Source organism: Paramormyrops kingsleyae, chromosome 19 (assembly GCF_048594095.1).
Source record: "Paramormyrops kingsleyae isolate MSU_618 chromosome 19, PKINGS_0.4, whole genome shotgun sequence".
NCBI classification, from domain to species: Eukaryota; Metazoa; Chordata; class Actinopteri; order Osteoglossiformes; family Mormyridae; genus Paramormyrops; species Paramormyrops kingsleyae.
The window spans coordinates 23,964,934-23,981,243 of record NC_132815.1 but is presented as its reverse complement, the minus strand read 5'-3'; the positions used below and the strand labels follow the sequence as shown (position 1 = coordinate 23,981,243).

Genomic DNA, 16,310 nt, shown 5'->3' with positions numbered 1-16,310 from the left:
TGGTTATGGAAAGACTGGGGATCCATGCTTCAGACCTTTTTCTAGCACGCTATCCTCATTTTTTCTTGCTTTATTTCAATATGCAGAACATTGTGATACCTGAGCTTACAAGTCTGAGTAGTAATATACCTTTTGCAGTCCTTACTCATGAAATCCCCGATTAAGCGGCTAAATCATATTAGACAACTGAACCTTCTCCTTGCCCAACTCTCCATTTAACTGCAGGCACAGCCCTATGTTGTAATCTCCTGTTCGGGAAATGCAAGACTCTTGAAAGCCACACTGAATCTGTCTCTTCAGTTGTGCATTAATCTCATTAGTCACATATTCAACTTCAAAGTTATATGTTTAGTTAGTTGTTCACCTGCTGGCAGATCTGGATTTGAGCTGTAATATACTCCAGTTAGATTTACTGCCAAATATGCACAACATACTGCCCTCAGCATTGAGTTTCATCCAGAGTAGCATTTTTGTTTGCTGCCAGTCCTGTTGGTTACACTTTCTCTCAATCTGACAGCAGCACTTTCACGGATTCAAGCAGCACATTAGACAGTGACATGCAACACACCTACAGTAATGGTTATTTTTAGGTCTCACCTTTTTGTATCAAAAGTTTTAATCTTATATTCTAATTAGCATTTTACATTCTATTTTGTCTGGCTCTACATGAGCATATTAATTTCAAGATCCTTTGTCAGAGGCACATCCGAATAGGAAAATTGTTTCATTTTTAATTGCCATTGTTATAGTAAATGCTTGTTTTATTGCCTTATTCTCTGCGTTTACTTGAATCCTTATTGAGCCATCCTCCATGAAACTTACAGTGACAAGAAAAAGTTTTTGAACCTTTTGGAACTTCATGGTTTTCTGCATTAATTTGTCATAAAATGTGATCTGATCTTCATGTAAGTCAAGGGTATTGACACATATAATATGGGTATAATAATAACATTTAAAAATCTGATCTTTCATGTCTCTATTGAGAACAATCATAAAAAAAACTCATTGAAAGTGGAAAAAGTAAGTGAGTTAATGACCTCAAACAAGCTAATTGGAGTCAGGTGTGAGCATATCTGGAGTCTTGTTAAGAAAATGAGTTTGGAGGTGTGGACTAGAGCGACTTTGACTGATAAAAAGCACTCAAACTGTTTGAGTTTGCTCCGCACAAGAAGAAAATGCTTGTGTGAGCCGTGCCTTGCTAAAAAGAGCTTTCAGAGGATCTACGATCAAGAATTGTTGATTTACATAAAGCTGGAAAGGGTTCCAAAGTGATTTCAAAGTATTTAGAAATTCACCAGTCTACAGTTAGGCAAACAATCTACAAATGGAGACACTTTGGGACTGTGGCTACTCTATCAAGAAGTGGGCGGCCAGTCAAGATGACCCCAAGAGCACAACAAAGACTCATCAATGAGGTAAAAAAATAACCCTGAGTGACAGCCAAAGATTTGAAGGTGTCATTGGAACTGGCTAACATCTGTGTTCATGAGTCTACAGTATGTAAAATATTTAACAAGAAGGGTGTGTGTGGCAGGACACCAAGGAAGTCGCTGCTTACTAACAAGAACATTGCTGCACGCCTGAAGTTTGCGAAAGAGCACATTGACACTCCACAGCAGTATTGGCAAAATGTTTTGTGGACTGATGAAACTAAGATTGAACTGTTTGGAAAGAACACACAGCACTATATCTGACATAAAATGGGCACTGCAGATCATCATGAAAACATCATCCCTACCGTAAAGTATGGTGGAGGAAACATCATGATTTGGGCCTTCTTTGCAGCATCAGGGCCTGGACAGCCTGCCATTATTGAGGGGAATTCCAAAGTGTATCAAGAAATTCTTCAGGATAATTTGAGAATGTCTGTATGTCAGCTGAAGTCTGTAGAAGTTGAGTGATACAACAGGATAATGACCCAAAACACCGGAGCAAGTCCATGGCTTCGGAAAAACAAAATCCGCCTTTTGGAGTCCAGACTTCAACCCAATAGAGATGCTATGGAATGACTGGAAGAGAGTCATACACATGAGATGTCCGAAGGATATGACAGAACTAAAGCAGTTCTGCCGGGAAGAATGGGCCAAACTTCCTCCTGAATGATGTGCAGGTCTGATCCACAGCTTCAGGAAGCGCCTGGTTGAGGTTATTGCTGCCAGGGGAGTCAACCAGTCATTAATTCCAAGGGTTCACTTACTTTTTCTATTAGCACTATGAGTTTTTATGGTTGTTCTTAATAAAGACATGAAAGATCAGATCTTTTTGTGTTATTATACCCACATTATATTTATCAATACCTTTGACTTAGATAAACATCAAATCACATTTTATGACAAATTAATGGAGAAAACCATGAAATTACAAAAGGTTCACATACTTTTTCTTGCCACTGTATTGCAGTGATCCTGGAGGAAGTAAGCAGGGACATGGATGATAATGGATTTAACTGTATGAGGACATGCACAGTAAAAACTTTAGATTGTATTAAATAATTACATTTATTTTGCTGTGTTCAGGCAGGCAAACAAGGGTTCTTTGGAAAATTAGGAAAATTACTGTAATTGCACTTGATAATAGAGTAAAATTAACAATACGTTTCCATATCAAAAACAAAAGACAAATTTAGCTTTTTGCACTAATGCAAGTACAACAGTGCCGTGATTTCACCTGAAGGTTTGGTTACCTATACTTATGGCTTTTCATTGATAAATTGGTTAGATGACATATGGAAAATCAACCTTTAAATCACTTAAAAAAAAAAAAAAAAGTCAGAGCAAGCGAATATACAAATTCACGTGTTACACAGAGATTATGTTTAAAGTAAACAGCTCATAAAAAATGACTTGTTTTCTGTGCTCAATTCTGGACAAATGTTTTGAAAAAGCTGGAGGCACAAGTTCATGTGATTTCATCCTTTTTCTACAGAGGAGGTCACATAAATGCCTATCACATCAGTGTATGTGAGATATGTAACTGGTTAGACCAGACAGAAGTTTGGTTTAGGTCACATACCTGTCATTTTATTATGATTTTTCAAGTACAGGACCTTTTGGTCTGAAACTTTGGTGGCGGTTTCATAAAGTTTAACTTTGGAGTGTACTATTCCAGTGTATGAATGACATTTCTACACTCTCAGTCATTTCTACACTGGGGCTGTACCCACATGGGTCTGCCGATTGTACCTTTAGCTGTATTGTACCTTTTACTGTACATTTCTGCACCATTGATGGTACATTACTGCTGTTTGTACCTTTGGAATGTTCCTCAGCATCCATGTCTGCACAGCCCCAATGACAAGCAAAAGTATCATTTTTACCCTTATTTCAGAGAGTATAATTAAATGTAGCATGCTGGATACTGTAATAGTTATTATAATCATATAATACACTATGCGTTACCCAGTGTTTTCAGATACCGTAGAGGATTATGGGAAAATAAGCAAGGCCCACCTCCATCCTGCGTAAGACAGGACTTCATTGAAAATAAGTTTCCCATTTCCGGGCAGATTGTCATATATGCCGATCGCGTTTTGGACAGCGTTCAGTTTTGTTAATCCATATTAAGTGAAATTAGTAACACTGGAGGTAAGCATGAGTGAAATCAAACCAGCAGAGGTGAAAGATGCAAGCGGAGAGGAGCGCGACTGGGCAGCCGCTAAGGTTTTTTTCGATAACTTGAAATCTAAGAGACCCAGACCGGTAAGTTACGTATTTTCAGGCTATCAAAAGTAGAAACGAAATCTTCCAGCGATGCTAACACTGAATCGGTTATTGTATCTTTGGTTATTAGTCTCTGCTTTTTGAAACTGTCACATTTTGAACCTTTTTTGAACATCCATTACGACACGCTCTTTCTAGCCGAAATCTTGTTATGCGGTCACTATCGCCGTGTCGTCGCGGACGTTGTTTGACATGACCATGGAGAGGAAGATCTATGAGGACCAGGGACTGGAAAAGTACGTGGAGTATCAACAGCAACATGAAGACGAACCCTTAAAGCCAGGAGCAGCCTTTCCATTCGTTAAGGTATTGTTTAAATGAGCGTCCAGTTTTGCGTGGGTCTTCAATGACATCTTTTGTATTCATTGCAGATCTAGTTTTATCCAATAATGATCAAAGGGCTGACGTATTTCTGTAAGCATGTAGTTCAGTGAACTGTGCAGCATTCGCCCTGTATGATGTCACCTTAGGCTCTGATGACAGTGAACGTCAAACTGCGTCAGCTGTACCCCGACAGTGAGGAGCTGTTCGACATTGTCCTCATGACTAATAACCATGCCCAGGTCGGGGTCCGCCTCATCAACAGCATCAACCATTATGGTGGGTGTGGTGCAGCTTCCCTCCAGGTTCATTATCTTCATTTACTTTGGTGGATATAAAAATATAAGATTCAGATGTTTTTATTGTCCTTAGTGACTCCCCAAACCACTGCAGTCAGAAATATAACGTAACAATACATAAAAGAGGTCAACAATATACAAAATCTAAACAAGATAAAGGTAGTAAAACTAATAAGTAAATTATAGAGACAGGCCTAGTGAGCAATAGCATAACATACAATACAAGAGTGCAGTTTAATGCCCTTTCACAAACCCCAAAACACACTCTGAATTCTACATAGAATATTTTTACTTGCTGTAGCAAAAAAAAACACTACTAAATCAAATAAGAGTTTTTAAAATGAGCAGTGCTTTTATATTTCAAACGTATATAACGTCTATCAGTTTTTACTCAACTGAAATTTTATGCCAATTGTACTCTTTAAAATGTAACCACATATAAGTAATAGTTCTTATTACATAGTCCTTATATTGACAACTATAATGATGTTTTTGTATGTGTTGTTTTTAGATTTAACTATTGAAAGATTCTGCATGACTGGTGGGAAAAGCCCAACTGGATATCTGAAGGCATATATGACTAACCTTTACCTGTCCAAAGACTCTGAAAAGGTCCAGGAAGCCATAGAAGAGGGTAAGTTGAATTTTCAGTTACGTCAAAAGGCTCTTCAGACGAAGCCGTTTAAGCTGACTTAGTGCTTATTATTACTATTAGCTTATGGGGTATATTAGACATAAAAGGTATTTATAGCTATTAGAATAGAATTGATCTGCGGTTACTCATTTTCACTGGAAGAAAGTCTTATGCAGGTCTGTCTTGGTAATACTGTTATTTATTGCATTTAAAAATAAGACATACTACAGTACATGTTCTCACTAACATAATCTGCATAACAATGGCCCACTGACCTAAAGCACCTAACAATGTATTTTGAAGGTATCGCAGCCGCTACCATGTTCACCCCTGACATGGAGATTCAGCTCAGTGACACTCAGTTGCGTGTGGCCTTTGATGGTGATGCCGTCCTCTTCTCTGACGAGTCGGAGATCATTGTGAAGCAGCATGGTCTGGATACCTTCTTTGAACATGAGAAAGCAAATGAAAACAAGCCGCTGGCACAGGTGAATGACATAAATAGGGGGGTAATTCTTTTGCATACAGCATATAAAGTGCACAGATGCACAAATATAATACAAAACAAAGACAAAGTACAAGGTAGTACATATCTAGTGCAAACAAGTAAACATGGTGCAAGCAAATTTTAAAAGTGTGTACAAACAGAATATCCTAAAGACAGAATATCGTTCAGGAAATATATACAAAAAAGAAATTAGAAAAAAACAATTGGGATTCAGCAGCTAACGCTGCTTGGACCCCTAAATACATGTAACAATATTTATTGAAATACTGTATTGATTTAACAGGGATATAAAGTAATGCTTTGTTTGCAAGTACACTAGAATGCTTCTTTTCACCTATCCCATCTTGATCTCCTTTGAGACACACACACACATCTAGATATACAGTTCAGAGCAAAGTTTGGGGTCCAGCCACAGTGTCAGAGAGAGTCTGTGGGGGGGGGGGGGGGGGTTAAGGACCTTGCTTGGGGGACCAGCAGGGATGTGACTATTCTGCCAAAGCAAGGGATCAATCGGTGGCTGTACCCTGGCTATGAGGTCCCACTGAGATGAGTTTTATTTAGTGAACTTTAGTGTTCATTTTGTGGCTGAGACTAAAAATGGCCAAATTTGTTTCTTTACTGTACATTGGTATAAAGCAGTAACAAAGCTCCTTGGTTCTCCTACTGATTGATCTGTGTCCACCTGGTACCTGCAGGGTCCCCTGAAATGCTTCCTGGAAGCCCTGGGCAAACTTCAGCGCAAGTTTTATGCTAAGAACGAGCGGCTTCACTGCCCGATCCGGACCTACCTGGTGACGGCCCGCAGCGCAGCCAGCTCGGGGGCCCGAGTACTGAAGACCCTGAGGAGCTGGGGCCTGGAGATCGACGAGGCCATCTTTTTGGCTGGGGCCCCAAAGGGCCCTCTCCTTCAGAAGATACGGCCGCACATATTTTTCGACGACCAGATGTTCCACATCGAGGGAGCCAAGGAGCTCGGGACAATTGCAGCACATGTGCCTTATGGAATAGGACAGAAGTACCACAAAGGGCAGCTCATTGAGAAGACCGGCAAAACAAAATGATGCTGCTGGGCATATGCTGTTACTAGGCGGGATGCTGGAATTTTTGTTTCCATTTTATAATCAGGGTTAAGGTTTTATTATACTTTATCCACTCCTTTACATTTAAACTATAATTTTATACCTGTTGGGCACTTAAAATATATATATATGAGATTACTATTCTGAAAATGGTATTTTTCCAAAAAGATGAAAATGCAAACTGCTCTGTACAAACTCTGTATAATTTCTGTTGTATTTTCATTGCAATAAAAAGAAAGCATTTTGTTTTTATTGCAATGAAAATTTGACATCAATTTACCCGTACAAAAGTATGCACCTTCTACAGATTTCATCTGTTCTCTTGCACGTGTAGAGGAGTCTTTTGAATTGTATAGGAAAGGTCAATTTACAGTTCAAATTTTGTTTCTTTCACAATGAACAGCCAGTTTAAGGTTTTTCTAAGGGTCGTTTTTGTATGTCTGAGAGTACCGTCAGTGTCAGATGAGTTTATATAAATCGCTAAAAAGCTTGTTATACAGTATAATTATACAGTATAATATCACTTCCTGTTTACATTTAGTTTCTTTTAGAAAGTATTACACATTATGTGGCTGTACTCTTATTTCGTTTTTCTACTTGAAATGCTGTGCACTGTCAAAGAGAACTTTACACGTTGGAATTAGCTAAAATCATTTTTACATATTTACTTACATTTTGCGTCTGTATAATTTGTTTCTTAGGATTTGAGCTAGCCTTTTCATTAGGCTAAATTTAATGGCTCATTCTGAAATATACTTCTTGCTGCAAACACGGAGACGTGAAACACATAGAGAATGTAAAGATACTTTATTATTTTAGTTCTGCGTTTTAAGATTTCATATTTCTGACTTGTGCCTTTATTTCACTGTATACTGTACGTAAAATACCGTGCTGGGCGGGCTGGAACTTTTTCACGCACAAGGTTCACAATAAAAATTAGGTTTTAAAAATGTCAACTGATTATTCATTAATTTATTTATAATGTCAACTGATTAATATGCAGACTTTTTGAAAATGCAGCGATGACTTCCGTGTGCTCTGTGATATCTGAATCGTGATTGGACGGCTCTGTCGCAGAGGATTCTGGGTATTGGAGGATTTTGGCATGTTCTTAGCTTTCGCTAATGAATGACCGTAGGCCCTATGTCAGCCACCGTTATTCTCGCCGCCGTAGTTGGCGGTGGGATCATTTTCATAGCCCGTCGATTGTTTTTCAGACGGTCGTCTGCAAAGTTACTGCGATTTCCAGCTGATACGATGAAGGGAAAAACCATCATAGTGACGGGAGCGAACAGCGGCATCGGGAAGGCCACTGCAGCGCAGTTGCTGAAGCTCCAGGCCCGTGTCATCATGGCCTGTCGGGATGAGCGGAGGGCCGAGGAGGCCGCCCGTGAGATACAACAGGAGGCAGGTCCAGATCGGGGACAGGTGGTCATTAAACGTCTGGACCTGGCTTCCCTTACGTCCGTGCGATCCTTCTGTGAAGAGATCATCAAGGTACATTATAGCCATGACATGCCTTTAAAGATCATTAATAAAAATGTGATCCCATACTCTGCGCTGGCTGCTATTAATTAGGCATAAAGCCACTTTGTTCGGTATCTGGTATTGCATTATATACATCTAGCTAACTGTGTTACATCACGATTATCATATATTATATCGCCGGTAGTGTGTTTAACTGGAGTATTAATAAAGTCTTGCATTGATTTGTGTTTCACCAATGATGTTTTATATAAATGCAAATACATGCATAAAAGTTTACTCCGAATGCATAATAGCCGATTTAAACTAGCCCCCTCAGTTATTTTGTAACTACGTAATTAAAGGTTTTACTGGGTAACAAATTGCTAATTATTTCTTCGAAAAAAAAAAGCTTTTAAAAAATAATTTAAAAGTTTAAACGATGTTTTCCGATAATGGTGGGTTGTGTAATTCAGAACGAACCTGCGAAACCTGTCAGTTTCAGTTTCTTCTTAAACATTTGTCTAATGTAAGACATTTTTATTTTTGTAGATATAATAAAGATATTGTCCAGTTATGTAGGTTGGTTTTAGTCCAAAAAGTTTCATGGTTATGATTGGTTATTTTAAAGGGAGCCAGCTTTGGGGGGTGGGGGGACCACACGTGTGCTTCAGCTATCCCAGCTGCATGTCTTTGGACCCACCGGTAAGATCGTGTGTTTTCTTTTCCAATTCAGAATAATGCTGGAGATTCAAAGATGGTAAAGGATGTGACATTAGACCAGACCTTTGGCAAGTGGTTAATTCATCTGGTTTGCTTTTGGTAACACTTAACAGGAGGAGCCGAGAATCGATGTCCTCATCAATAATGCTGGGGTCTTCCAGTGCCCCTACACTAGAACGGAGGATGGCTTTGAGATGCAACTTGGAGTCAATCATCTGGGCCACTTTCTACTTACCAACCTCCTGCTAGACCTCCTGAAGAAGTCAGCACCCAGCCGCATCGTCGTGGTGTCTTCCAAGCTGTACAAGTATGGCCACATCAACTTCGACAACCTCAACAGCGAGCGTAGCTACAACAAGGCCGCCTGCTACAGCCAGAGCAAGCTGGCTAATCTGCTGTTCATCCACGAGCTGTCCAGGCGGCTCAAGGACACCGGCGTGGCAGTCAACGCCCTCTCGCCAGGCATCGTGAGGACACAACTGGGTCGACACGTCCATATCCCCTTCCTGGCCCGGCCCATCTTCCACCTCATTTCCTGGACATTCTTCAAGACCCCTGTAGAGGGTGCACAGACGCCCATCTACCTGGCCTGCTCGCCTGATGTGGAGGGCGTCCAGGGGAAGTGCTTTGTCAACTGTGAGGAGCAGGAGCTGGTCCCAAAGGCGACAGATGACGAAACGGCCAGGAGGCTGTGGGACGCCAGTGCTCTCATGGTGGGGCTCACAAAATAACGATTGTGTTTGTGTGAGTCCAGTGACTGCCTTAAAGTCATTACCAGGACTCATGCTAATTCCCAGCCCAGGCAAGGACCACCCCTGATGCCGACTGCATTGCCATTTAGCTCAGGTTAAAACAAAAAAACAGTTTGAGGCTTACAAATAGAATTCTAATAATTTATAAGGATATTAATTTATACTAAAAGCAATGTGATGGTTGAAGTATTAAGGCTCAAATGAGTTCCAAAAGACCTAATATTATTAGTGAAATAGGTATGTGTGATGATGGGTTATGCTACAGTGTTACAGGACATAACTCACACAATATACATGACATTAAGGCCAAATGCTTCACTCACAGTGGTCTTGCTCTGAACATCATAGTTAAGTATTATTGTATTAATGAAATTGTAATATACTTAAGTTATAACGTTATTGTGTGTGTAAATATATTAAATATATTTTCCATTGTATGTATAAGTTGTACATTTGTTATGCATTGCCTTATTTATTGGTAAAGAATTTTGCATTTTAAATTACAGATGCTCCTCTACAGTACTTACGAATGAGATATGTTCTGAATGGCCGTTTGTAACTTGAAATGTTCGTAAGTTGTTATTCAACATCATTTTAAGCATATACACAAGTACAGATAACTAGGATGCTGGGAGTACGCACGCTACACTGCTGCACAGCGGTAGTAGTGGGCAGAAGTCGTACTAGGCAGAATTGGCACGCAGAAAAAAAACGATGTTGCAGACAGGAAACGGGAGCCCAATGAACACTATTTGGACTTACAGTCCTCTTCGTTCATATGTCTGAAAGTTCGTAAGTTGAAAGTTCGCAATTAGAGGAGCATCTGTATAAATATATATTTAAATTTTAACCCTTTGTCATGGTATTTCTTTGACAAAAACATGGCACGTGGAAGGGGGACGTTAAAAGTTTGTTTCACTGCCTCTGCGGTGTGTCAAAGATGTAGGTGTGATGAGGTGTAATGTAAGTATAAAGATAATGGTATTGGTTACAGTGTAATTTACACTGGGCAGGAAACTCAATTGTCCTTTTGTTATAGTTTCTGTTGATGTATTTTATTAACACATACACAGATAATTGAGAAAACAACTGTACTGAAAGCAGCATTTAGGAGTCAGAGCTCATTAAATAATAAGTCTTAGAATCCCAGTGCTCTCTATTGTAGATAAACCATCATTGAAAATGGGGGAAATTTTTAAACAACCACTTAACCCTAAATTCTCAAGAAGCCGCCCACTGCAACCAGTGGGAAGGCAGGGTTGGACGTCCAAGCTGGCCCACTTATGTCAGCAAGTAAAAAAATTATTTTGTGATTGTTTCTGTCAGATAGCTATGTAGCCAACTAACTGCCAAATGATAGCTAGGCAATGAACTTCATGCTGACAATATAGCCTCCATGCAGGTAAGAAGACTTAAAACTTGATGCCTTAAACACTTTGTGCATCATCATATTCTATTGTCTCTGCACAAACGACTGTTCACTGTTTCATGTGGGTTTACAACTTCAAGCGGGCATGTTATTAGCTAGCTAGGAACACCATTGTGGTACCATCCATATGTTAGTTTAAATCAAGAATGATTGACAGGCTTGTGATGAGACATCCAGCTTGGATGTGGGCCAGCTTGGATGTTCAACCGCACCTTCCCACAGGTCGCTAAGAGACATGCTTGAAAAACTCAAGCATTTTAGAGTTTTAGTCTTGCAGCAGGGTAATTGAGAACAGGACTAAGAATAAAATCCTGAAATACAATGACCAGAAGGAGGCAGTGTAAGTATAGCTCACAACTGGTTTTTACGATTAAAAGACATACAGGCCCCTTAAGGTGTTCCTGAACTTCCTACAAAAAGTTAATTACAGTTAGACATGCACAGTTAGTAAATATCCTTTAGTCATGAAACCTAGACATGCATTAAGCTTACTTAGGAAATATTTTAGGCAGTAAACAAGGCAGTTTAGAAAACATGCATTTGATTTTTCTAAAAATACTCATAGTAAATAATGAATTTGAAGTAAATTAAAGCTACATAGCATATAACATGGATCAACCCATTGTAGGTACTGACTTTTGTGTTTGTATTTTAGTTTCCATAATGGCACTTTAGACATAGAGGTCAGGAAGTTGGACGTACAAGCTCTGACCTGCAGTTGTAGGAGTTAATTGCACCTCAGGTACTTGGGAGAATCTGAGGAGACAGTAACATGCTCTGCAATCACACATGAGCCAATTCCTCACTCTGAGCAGACTGACTATGTGGTTATATGGCATTAGGTAGTGATGGGCAGATGGCGTGTTTATCAATATACATACTTGACCATACTTGTGTATCGGATACATACTTGTGTTTGATGTCATCTTCCACTACCAAAGACCAGTTCCAATACTCAAGATCAGAAGTACGGAGGACAGTAAAAATCGCCGGATGTCATTCTTGCCCAGCCCTAAATGTCAAGGATGCATCAGTTGTATCTTCGCTAACGAGAACAATCCCATGATGCAAGTTTGTTCTTGAGAAGCAAGTTACGTAGCAAGAAGGCACTTGTAAAGAATACTAGTGATATTGATAAAATAGTAAAAACCCATGTGTTGGGAAAAGTGTTGCTGTTTCGATACATTCAACAGCGACATCTGGTGGATTGAAGATGTTATAGAGCAGGGGTGGCCAATCTTATCCACAAAGGGCCGCTGTGTATGCGGGTTTTCGCTGCAACTCCCTAATTAGATTACTAATTAGAGGACTGATTGGCTGAAGAGTCCTCATACCTGGGTTTGACCCTTTGCAGGTAAGATTTGCCAGCCTTGTTATAGAGGCAGCTTGGTTGAAGAGTACCTACACCATCTCATTGAATGACAAGATTTTGTGGTCACTATTACAAATGTACCTTAGCATGAATTTCAATGTAAACCAAAAGTAAGTTAACCACTGTCTAGACTTTGTGCATATGAAATTTATGCTTTACATATATATTTGCATTTATGTGACACTGGGAAGTATGTGAAATAAGTTGTTTTAAATATTTTTGTTCATTTATCTGACATTTTTGTCTAGAAAAACGTACAGTACAGGAGAGTGCCCCCCTGGGATTTGAACCTACAATGTTTGCATTGTTAGGACAATATTGTACTAATTGAGCTCCTAAAATGAAAAACATTCAGGATGATTCTGTATGATATAGAAATCTGATTAACCCATATTTATTCATAACAGAACATAGAAAACATATCAAATGTTTAAACTGAGAAAATGTATAATTTTAAGGAAAAAGATAAGGTCATTTTGAATATCTTGGCAGCAACACGTCTCAAAAAAGTTGGGACAAGGCCATGTTTACCACTGGGTGGCATCCCCTCTTCTTTTAACAGCAGTCTGTAAATGTCTGGGGACTGAGGAGATTAGCTGCTCGAGTTTTGGGAGAGGAATATTGTCCCATTCTTGTCTGATGCAGGATTCTAGTTGCTCAACTGTCCTCGGTCTTCTGTGTTGTATTTTTAATTCTATGATGCACTAAATATTCTCAATGGGTGAAAGATCTGGACCACTGGCAGGCCAGTTCAGTACCCAGACCCTTCTTCTATGAAGCCATGACGTTGTAATAGATGCAGTGTGTGGTTTGGCATTATCATGTTGGAAAATGCAAGGTCTTCCCTGAAAGAGATGTGTTTGGATGACAGCATATGTTGCTCTAGAACCTGGATATACCTTTCAGCATTGATGGAGTCTTTCCAGATATACAAGCTGCCCCTGCCATATGTACTAATGCACCCCCATACATCAGAGATGCTGACTTTTGAACTGATCGATGAGAACACGCTGGGTGGTCTTTCTCCTCTTTAGATGATGTATACGGCATCCCTGGTTTCCAAAAAGAATTTCAAATTTAGATTCCTTTGACCACAGAATAGTTTTCCACTTAGCCATAGTCCATTTTAATAACTGGCATCTGCGGATGGCACAGCGATGTTTTCTAGAAATATTCCTGAGCCCATTTAGTGATTTCCATCACAGAATCAGGCCCAAAGGTGAGAAAGCGGTTTTGGCTCCATAGAAATTCACTGATCATAATACAAGATATCCCACTCAGTCATGATTCACCCAACAGCCATTACACTTTAATAACTCAGACCAACTCATCCAATACATATATATCCATCCATCGTGATCAGAACTCATTTTTTGTGGTACTGCACAAAAATCACATTTTCTTCAGGAAATGCACGTGTATAATTAAGTTTGCAATCTTTTACATGGACAAGGAACACATATAAAGCGCAACACGGTGGAGAACGCTTCGCATGCCGTTACGGTCTGCCCCTGAAAATAACAGTAGACTGTCCATAGTGCTAAACCAATCATTCAAACTTTGTCATGGATAGCACTGAGGAATCCCCATCGTCGTCTCAGCCACGCCCCTCCGGGGGTTCCGATCGATAGGGCTTCCCCGAGGTTTCGAGTCCTGTCAACCAGTTTTTCTGGCCGTACCGGTTGCTCCCGTTCCAGACACTCCTCTCCCAGCTGTGTCTTAATTGTTTTCAACGGTTTCGGTTTCACTATATCAGGCAACTCGGCTCTCTGATCGGTGCGAGATCTTCATGGTGTGCCCTGAGTTCGAGCGTTTTCTCCGGTGTGTGTTTCTCTGTGTACGTTTCCTAGACTCCGAGTTTCTGCCTGCCCCCTTTCTGGACCGACGCCAATCGCCCGACCTCTGCCTGGATCCTCGACTGTGTTTTTCGCCTCTGCCTCTTTCTGGACCGACGCCAATCGCCCGACCCCTGCCTGTATTCTCGACCGTGTTTTGCGCCTCTCCCTCATCTGTACCGAAGCCGATCATCCAATCTCCCCGCCTGAGTTTCAGCTACGTTCTCGGACTCAGCCCCGGGTACCTCTGACTTCTCTGAGGAGAGTATTAATAAAACAACAGGATTTACAGCTTTGCTGCGTCAGTGTCTGTCTTATTGCCTTCACAACAAACTTACTTTGTGTGATTGGACGACGTCGGAAAATTCGCCCTGTGGTAGAAAGTAAACTTTTGTGGACGGGAAGCAAGTTCTTGTCTTGCATGAAAAACTCCATTAAACAGTTGATTAAAAGTAGAGGCTCTGTCCGTGTCTCTTTCCCCTATTCTTTTCTGAATCCCAGACAATCCTGCTGAAATGTTTTGTGACTGTACACATCAAAACAATGTGTGAAAAGTCACAGTAATGACTATGCATCAATTAATCATTAGCCTTAGCCTACAGTTTCTCTCTAAAACTGCATTCTCTATGGAAAGAATTACAACTACAGATATCCACAATATTTATACACATATCCCCATTTGCATTTGTACTAGTCATAATATAAATTGTCAATATGCATAATTACATTTTTACTAGTCTCAATGTATTTATGGATATTCAAAATTACATTATGGATATCTGGAATGGTGTTTCATTTTGGATATCTGAAATTAAAATTATTGGACATGAATGGCATGAAGTGAAGTAATTTGTCCTGTGACATTGTGATATCTAAAATGGCAGTTGTGGATAAGAATGCCATTGTGATATCCAAAATGGTCTTTTTGACTAGGGAAAACTGAGTTACGGATATCTGCAATACCTATCCAGTCTAGTGATTAAATATTAAAATGGTTTGCCATAGAAACTCTGTCGACTCAGTTCTGATGCACAGGTGCACACGCTTCAGACTGACACCGCTATTGTGTCGGTCACGTGATTCCTCTTGAAACAATAAGCACGTCGATACAGATCTGTACGTACTCAACACGTTACAGAGAGTTGGCACCGAATGGACCATCACTAGGTGCAGCTGTCAGTCCTATGGGGAGTGAAAATGGCAAAGAGGGAGTGGTCGAGGTGCTGCCGTGCCTAATCTATCACTTCAGCTGTCTGAATTCCTTCCTCCTGTGAGTTTCAAGTTACTGTAAGTTATGAGTTACTCCATAAGTTTCAAGTTACTGTAAGTTATGAGTTACTCCGTAAGTTTCAAGGTACCTGTAAGTTTCAGGTTTACCCTTACCACTGCAGCAAGTGTTCACATCAATAAAATATGCTTACAAATGTTTTTTTTTTATTAATTATCATTAACAACATATTTGCATTTAGCTCGGTAATACAACAAACATGTTTTATCAGATTATTAATGTATATTTAGCTCGATAGCGATATGGAACTAGTTTGCATTTCTCTGGATAGTACAACCGACATGTTCTATTAGTCAGTTCGATCAAATACGTTTACAAGCGATTTTTTAAGTGTCCTTTTATTATTATTAAGAAATCATTTATATTTAACTTGATAGTACAACCAACATGTTTTATTACATAATTCATGTATATTTAGTTCGGTAGCAATATGTTTGACCGATTACAACCGCATATTTGACTCTGTAATAATACTCACTGACATGTTTTATTAGATTATTAATGTATATTTGTCATGCCCTGCATTTCTTTGCCCTCATTCTCTCCCTCCTGTGGCTATGATGGGCCACACCTGTTGCTTTTTTAATCTTACCTCTCCTTACAGCCCTCGTGTGGATCACCCCAGGTGCCTCTCGTCTGTTCCCTCATGTGCCCTGTAAAGCGCCCTTCAGTCCTGTGATCCCCAGTCCAGTCACTGATATTGCTACCTGCATGTGCTCCCCAGTGTGTCCTGTGTCTAGTGTGTCTGGTTTGTGTGCATCAATTCAGTAGACCGGATACCCTGAGTACTCTGAAGACCAGGGGGGTTGCAAAGACCCTGGGAGAAGCCCTCTCTTCAGCTGGAGGATTACTTCGCCCTCCTAGACCTCACCCTGAAGCTGAAGGCA

General features: G+C 40.0%; 2 protein-coding genes across 2 annotated transcripts; both read left to right on the top strand.

Annotated features, from left to right (window-relative positions):
* Nucleotides 1-3,440: 3,440 nt before the first annotated feature.
* Nucleotides 3,441-7,516, top strand: LOC111836750 (cytosolic 5'-nucleotidase 1A-like). The gene is made up of 6 exons (XM_023798288.2): nt 3,441-3,698; nt 3,858-4,025; nt 4,190-4,319; nt 4,851-4,973; nt 5,277-5,461; nt 6,177-7,516. Exons 1-6 carry the CDS (start codon nt 3,591-3,593, stop codon nt 6,540-6,542), a joined length of 1,080 nt encoding a protein of 359 aa, XP_023654056.1. The 5' UTR covers nt 3,441-3,590; the 3' UTR covers nt 6,543-7,516.
* Nucleotides 7,517-7,626: 110 nt separating this feature from the next.
* LOC111836751 (retinol dehydrogenase 14-like) lies at nt 7,627-9,936 on the top strand. The gene is made up of 2 exons (XM_023798289.2): nt 7,627-8,057; nt 8,861-9,936. Exons 1-2 carry the CDS (start codon nt 7,689-7,691, stop codon nt 9,476-9,478), a joined length of 987 nt encoding a protein of 328 aa, XP_023654057.2. The 5' UTR covers nt 7,627-7,688; the 3' UTR covers nt 9,479-9,936.
* Nucleotides 9,937-16,310: the final 6,374 nt, after the last annotated feature.